This window comes from Rhincodon typus, chromosome 32, assembly GCF_021869965.1.
Source record: "Rhincodon typus isolate 14 chromosome 32, sRhiTyp1.1, whole genome shotgun sequence".
NCBI classification, from domain to species: domain Eukaryota; kingdom Metazoa; phylum Chordata; class Chondrichthyes; order Orectolobiformes; family Rhincodontidae; genus Rhincodon; species Rhincodon typus.
In genome coordinates this window covers 20,874,149-20,881,922 of record NC_063363.1, presented here as the reverse complement: position 1 = coordinate 20,881,922, position 7,774 = coordinate 20,874,149, and the positions used below count along the sequence as shown (strand labels likewise).

At 36.9% G+C, this 7,774-nt stretch overlaps 1 protein-coding gene across 1 annotated transcript in view; it reads right to left on the bottom strand.

The window, feature by feature from the left end:
• Positions 1 to 1,417: 1,417 nt before the first annotated feature.
• Positions 1,418 to 7,774, bottom strand: part of LOC125486704 — a 227,948-nt gene continuing 221,591 nt past the window's right edge. Inside the window, exon 4 of the mRNA XM_048615370.1 lies at positions 1,418 to 1,655. Coding sequence (XP_048471327.1) covers positions 1,418 to 1,655 — 238 coding nt within the window. The remainder of the gene's footprint in view (positions 1,656 to 7,774) is intronic.

Genomic DNA, 7,774 nt, shown 5'->3' with positions numbered 1-7,774 from the left:
TACAACATTTAAAAGGCATCCGGATGGGTATACGAATAGGAAGGGTTTACAGCGATATGGGCAAAAAGCTGACAAATGGGACTAGATTAATTTAGGATATCTGGTCGGCATGGACAAGTTGGGCCGAAAGGTCTGTTTCTGTGCTGTATGACTACATGAATGATTGACATTTTTATTGCCTTGTCGTAAATTAGCTTCTTTTTTAAAAGAGGAAATGCAAAGTAATGAATAATTAATAAAAGTTAAAACTTATTAACATATTACTTCATTATTATTTCTTTATGGTGGACAATGGGTATATAGAAGTGCCATAACTTGGAGAAAGGCCAGGTTATCCTTGCTTCATGAAAAGAGTTGAACGTTTGATTTCTTAAAGGAAGCATGAAATAATTTTCGAATTGACAGTTTTGGTTTTGGTTGTATAATTGGTTAGCCCGACCTCCAATTCCAGGTTACTCCTAAATCTCCAAAGTATTCAACTGTTAGGGTATATTTCCACAGATAATCAGTCCAAATGATAATTGTGTAAATCCAGCAATAAGTGTCAGTGGGTTATTTAATCATGAAATGTATTACCACTAAAGCCAATCCAGTCGTCACCTGACATGCATTAAAAACTAGGCAGTTGTAAGGAATGGGGTGAATATTCTTGTGTTGCTGTGTGTCTCCCTACTTCAGCACCGGACGGCCCAGATGCCAGCCCCACCTGCTTCAGAGGTGTATAATAACATCATCGAACATGTGGATTAGAAAGTATGTGGAAAATATTTGGTGAGGACTAGATATTTTGACTGGTTTTCTTCTCTGTATCGCAAGGCAGCTGAAGTAAATTTTAAACCTGTGTGCTTTTGATGCATCTGAGATTAGTTACCTTAGCATAAATTGAAGATTGAACTGGGACTTGCCCCCTCTGAAAGTCTGAGACAAATCTATAGAAGCCTAATCAAATTAACCATTGAACAGGCCCTAAAGCTTTGAAACACAAGAAATTGGGTATGATGACAAAAAACAAACTTGATGTTATACAGATCACTGTAAATTACATCATAAATATGAAAAGTCATTTGGACATTAGTCAATTAATGACTACTAACATGAGCAAAATGAAAAAGATTTCACAAGAACACAAGTACAGCACCCAGGGGAACCTCTTTGAAAAAAACCAAACTAACTACTCTTAAGAGTTGTAAAAACAATTAGAATATTAACTAGTATTTTTAAACAAGTAGGACTTAGAAAATCCCTGAATATTTTAACTTAATTTCTTCAACGTAAGTGTGCCTTTCCTCAGAATGATTATTTGCAAGACTTTACCACATTCCTATATTGCTCAATAATGGGCCTGCAGTACTCACAAAAAGGTACAAAATATTTTCATAGTAATGACACCCCACACCCTCCTTTCATTACTAATTCCTCAGTTCTTACCACAAAACTCCGCTCTCACCTTGGAGTTCTTGCTGCTTCGACCTGACTGGGTAGAGTAGCTCCGCTGGATACCCTGTTCGGGGGTGGAAGGTGATTTGTCTGAGGAATGGTCTGAGCCCTTCTCCACCATTGTCTCACCCTCTAGGTTCTGAGGAGTTGGGGATCTTGATCGTTTCCTCAGGATGGGTGAGCAGGCTGGGGTGCTCCGAGCAGAATTACTGGCAGTACTGTTGACAAAAACAGAGAATCTTGTAAGAAAGTATCACAGCTGCATGTGTATAGCCACTCAGAAGCCTTGTGCCAACATTTCTTTTCAGTTGTTAATCAGTTTAAAATTCCTTCCGTTCGGCATCCCAGGAGGTTAACAAGTTTCTGACCTTTATTTTTCAATAAGTATACTTTCGTTTCCGCTTGCACATTCTGTATATACAAGATCGAGCTCACAAGAGAAATATGTTCTACAGTCTTTCCCCATGATACTGCTATCTGGGTAACTTTTCCCAATAATAAAGAGTAGCAAGGTAATCCCTCTTTAGGTTACATAGCCTTGATGGGGTGAGATTAATGCTAATAGTTGGAGAAGAGGTCAACCAAAATTATCAATAAAACAATTTTCACGCTTGCAATAAAACCTCATTGCATGAACTATTACGTACAATTCTTATGCAACTCTCGATACAGTTGCATGACATTCTATTAAAGTCCATGTGCAATATCTCTGCATTACATACATCTGTGCAGTATTCCTGTATTATGCACAACTGTTGTGCAGTTTCTCGATGATTCAGTTTTTCTGGAAAAGCCCTAGATTGCGTATCGCTGTCTAACATTCCTTTATAATATAAATTCCTGTGCCATTGCCTAGTATAAATACAGCAAAATGCTCCTACATGAGTGATCTATCCTGCATTTGAGAGTTTGACTCTGATTTGATCTGCAAGATACATTTTACTTCATCATCCTTTTATTCCTAGTCATTTATCCCATTTTCTCTTATCCTGTAGATGGTTGATTCTAAGCGCATTCTTAGAATCCCTGCAAAGACTGATTTAACATTTAAACAAAAAAAAACTGAACTTTGGGTTCATAGCTAAAGAGAATGATGAAACAAAATTTCACATTTTAAAACCTGTAAGTTCTATTGAGTACAGACTATTTACTCTGTGAGGTAACCTGCACAATGGAGTTTGTACTTATCACACATCGTGCTTCCAAGAGAATTACAGTCCTTATGGCAAATACATTCCTCATAGTCAACAGATGCACCCAGCTTTCAATTCCCTGTTTCGCTGAGTAGTAACTTGAAGTCACTGCCTCCAGGCACTTCCCTTAAAATTTGGGGAATTTACCAAATTGGAGAGTTTCTGAATTTAACTATGAACACTAAATGAACACATTGTCCTGATGATTCTTACCCTCTGGTTTACACCAAGATGAATCTCTTGGAAACTTTAGGTGACTGCAGGGTGGCTCTTTTCAGTCAAAGACATAGATCTCCTGCATCCAGCTATGGAGGTTCACAAAGCCAAGCTGCTATTTTCTGTGCTGACCACACACGTCTGCTGCTTTCTGTGAGTTTTATTGATTGGTTAGGTAATGTGTAATCTGACCTCAAAAATGGTTTCTACTGCACTCATCGCCATGCAATGAAACACATTAGCCTTGCATCCAGGTAGAAATGCGGATTCGCTCTTCTTTACCCCAATCCTCTTTCATCTTAGGAGTAAATGGACAATTCACAACACCAATTTTTTAACTCAATATTTTCTGCAACGTTGGGAGAACTGTAGTCTAATCATTGTAAACACAAAGACTACTATCCTTGTCTCCAACTGCAACCACCTTACAGTATCACTCTAATTAAACTATCCATGCTCAGTAGATTTCAGAGCAGGTCAAATGACCTTCTCAGTTCCCCTACATTTAAAGACACGGTTACAAAACAATCTTATAAACCTCATCACTGCACTCCTATTGTTTCTTTTCGTCTCTCACATTATTTCTGTCTGATCCCTAATACATCATGCCATCAAACTGCTCAAAGCCCAGAAGCTCTTCTGGTCAACATCACAGCTGGGTTCTCATTGCAGCAGCTCCTCCTAGCCTTTCTACTGTTGCTTAGCCAAGAGCAACTCACTCAACAATTCTAGGGCCTTCCTGGTTTTTATGTATTCAGTATCTCACTGAATAATCTTTCTGCATCACCAGGGGAGCCATATTTATGACCTTGTACTATAATTGCATTTGACTCTTCATCTTTTTAGAATACTCCAGGAAAACTAGGATTTATAAAAAAATTAAGCAGGTTTGTAAGAAAAATACTCTACATTATATTAGTTAATCATGGCACAAAGTACAATTTTTTCCATTAAAAACTTTACCATAATCTGTTGTGCAGCAATAGAAAAGAAGTTTATTTAAGAGAGTTATTTTTACAAATTCATACAGAGTGCTAACATGGTTTCTAGTCATAAGTTTTTGAGCAAAGGGGTTAAGCAGCATGAATATAATGTTTAGACAGCTACAGTGCACTCGGACATCTGCACCAAGCAAAGTTTAGCAATACAAGTAATTTACTCACTGAAAATTTGATTATTTAATTCTGTTTTGACAATAATAACTCAAAAATTATGCTCCACGACTCTCAAGTTTGAACTTGAAAAGTGTTGTTTTGCCCTTAATAGAACTGGCTTCATTTCATGGGCAACAAGTCAAATACTAAGCCCTGAGCTTTAAGATAGAATAAACATCAGAAATGGGAAAAATACTCACTTGTTCAATCTTGTGGTGTGAAATCCTGGATTAGTCAGTAACTTTAAACTTCGGCTGGCAGAGTTGGCTTTGTCTGACCAATATTTATAGATTTTTAAAAAATATTGTGGTGATGGAAGAGGCAGAGTGACATTGTAACTGTTGCTGGGAGATGGAGCAATGTCACAGAGTGGGAAGAGTGGGCGGGGTGGTTTGAAAATCACAAAGCAGCTCAGGAGGAGGATTGTGTTTCCAAGAGGAAGAAAGATGAAAGAAAACTAGAATCCACTTTAAATATTATACAGATGTGATTCTCTTTTGAGCTTTGGGTAGAGGATAATGCAATGAAAAGTTTGTACAGGAAACAGCACAATGGTGTATCCTCATGCTACTGAATGACAAAGTTTCTCTCTGTTAGAGTATATATGTGGTGCTTTTTTGATTCCAGATCGGAGCCATCACAGAGAGGGAACACACAAAGGGAGGACTGGCAAAAATATTCTTCTAGGGCAGATATCATAGAATCATAGATTTTAACATTTCAACTGATCTGAATAACAGCAACAGGCTGATGGGACAGGAGATGGAAAATAAGCAATCTTTTCACCCTATTAACATATATGGAGCCAAAATCTTGATCCCTTGTGGTATGCAGCAAAAAAGACAACACCTTCTCAAATAAAACATTTTGCAATTTTTTTGTGATATCATTATCACTGCAACAGTAAAAGAATTCTAACTCTTTCACAACATGCAGAAGCATTTACATTCAGAATGAGATTGATTTTGTACTGAAGTGATGAACTCTAGTTTGCAAGGTAATGGCGCAATGAAATATTTTTTGTAGCTTTTTCCAGAATGTGGAATTTTGATTCTCAAAAGCTTGCATGAAAGAACTAGAAATCATGTATTTGAAGAAATACTGTAGCAATAAAGAATAATTTGACCAGAATGTCTTGGTTGTGACCAAAATAAATCAAGTTCAAGCAGAATGTTTACAGCAACAAATCCACCAGTTTGCAATAAGACAAAGTGCTAGAGAAACTCAAGAGGTCTGGCAGTATCTATGGACAGAGAAACAGAATTAAACATTTCAATTCCGAAATGACTCTTTTTCGGAGCAGTCCAGCAGTTTAGCATTTTTGGTACTTCAGTGAATTCAATAGAAAAGCAGGCCTGATAGCAGTATGCTCCTTGACAAACAAGTTTTAATTTATTTCAATAGGAATAATCACAATAAACGGTGATACCTTTTAGACAGTTAACCACTATTTGATAAAGAATTGAAACATATTTTTTGAAAAGCAAAGCAGTTGATTTGCTATATGTATAACCATGAAAATTGCCAACAACCTTGCACAATTAATACAGTGATCTAAATTGAGATAAAGACTGGCCAAATGGCAATGCATCAGTTTTCTTCCAGGCTACTTGCTCTTTTTGCTGCCTTAAGGTTAACAACAGATTCTGAACTGCCTCGATGGCATTTTATGCAAGCCCTAACATCAATTTGTGGCATTATGTGACATTACTTTTGTTTTAAAGAAATCCACATCCAAATTCTTGTGCTGCTTAACATTTTCTAAGTTTATGAAAAGGTTGCTGAGTTACAAGTATGTCTGATACATTTTACACAAAAGAAGAGTACAAGATGCAAAAGGCTGAATAAACCAGAAGTACAGAGGATACTGAACCAATGACATAGCTGTTATTTCATGTTGTTCTTTAACTAAGGGGAATGGAACACAATGTTAGTTAAATGTCTGTCTGAAAAGAGGGGGGCTAGTCATTGGTTCTCTATTAATATTAGGTTGAGTCTCTCTCAATTTAATTTTGTAAGTTTCACTCCTCAATTATACTACATAACACATGTTGATTCAAAATTAAAAATATTGGGACAGTATGCTTGAAGCGTGAATATTCAAAACTAGATATGAGGTGAATAATATAGATGCATCTGAGGGAAATCTATAGAAACATCAGGGAGAAGGTAACAGAAGGTTACGCTGATGGAGTTAGATGAGGAAGAATAGCAGATCATTTAAGTGAAACTCAAACTGAAATACGTATAATTTCTGGCCATATTTAGTAAATGTTCCAATGTTGCATTTGGATTGAGGCATCTAAGAATGCAAATGCTCAACTGAGAAATGTAACTTTTCATTCAATCTTCTATAATGTCCAACTTGAATTGTTTTGTGATATGCTTATAAATAACATGAATAAATATAGTTTTTCGTTAACAAGTGGAACATAAATGTGGTTGGGACAAATAACGTGTTGTATATTTTATATGCAATGGTCCTTGCCGATTTTCTTTCCATTTAAGCCAATTTTATGTCCATGACAAAGTTGATTGACTTCCCAGTGACCCAAAAACTATAGTTTCATGTGTGCAATACATGAAAATCACTGACAAGAATTGGATAGTAATGCATGATACAGGTTTTCTGTTATCCATCTCACATCTTGTGCTCCTCAACATTTGCAATTGCAAAAACATGGCATATGGGAATGATAGGAAATGGAGATATCACAGGAGTGTGTTGACCCGTCAAGAGAATTGACGATGTATTCTTGTGCCAGATGATTTGCATGCACTTGACATGACCTGACTAATGGTGACGTTAGTGTCAAGATGCAAATGTTCATTCCTACAACTGACAGCCAGAATCACAGAAGACAACATTGAAAGAAAATCTCCTACTGTTGGAAAAGGCAAGTTTCATGCTTCTTCAGATGGCATTTTCTCAAATATAATGACTACATTCTTTCACATAGCACAGCTGAAGCACTTTTTTCCCTTAGCTCAACTGTGCTGCCCGTGTAGTATGAAGTATAAACTGTCTAAATTGTATCTAAATATAGCTTTATTCAATACCTTGTTTTCAGCTATTGGCCCATTATGTAACTGTGGAATGAAAACCCTGGAGCTTTGACAATCCTCTCATTGTTCCAAGGTTAATGACGTTCTTACCGGAACAAATGGAAACATGCAAAAATAAAATTATTTGATCCGGCTCCAGTGGATATCTTGCACAAAACAAACAAACAGTCTGATAATTATGCACAAAACTTTTCTTATAAAATTAACGGGTTTGGTTAATGCTACCCTCACTCAACCTTCTGGAACTGAACATCTTTAAATTTTGGTAAATAAGAAGCAACTTTTATTCATTTGAATATTGATTCAACTATATACAGGTGGTTACCATAGCCTCTCAGAAAGAAACAGTAGGCATAAGTAACCCATTTACTAAAATTATTAACTGCAACAGTCAGAAGGGAATTTCATGGCATGAGGGGCAAGATATTCAGTGCTCAGCCAAGCATACTGCAACTGAAAAAGTGTGATTGGAGGAGGGAGCATGGGGGGCCATTAAGGAGAGAACAAGCTCTGTTTCGTTAATCCTAAAACATATGATATTAATCAGGCAGGCCTGTGATTTGAAGAGCAACCTGAAACATGATTATCAGAGATAGTAGGAACTGCAGATGCTGGAGAATCTGAGATAACAAGGTGTAGAGCTGGATGAACACAGCAGGCCAAGCAGAAGGGTCTAGGCCCAAAACGTCAGCTTTCCTGCTCCTCTGA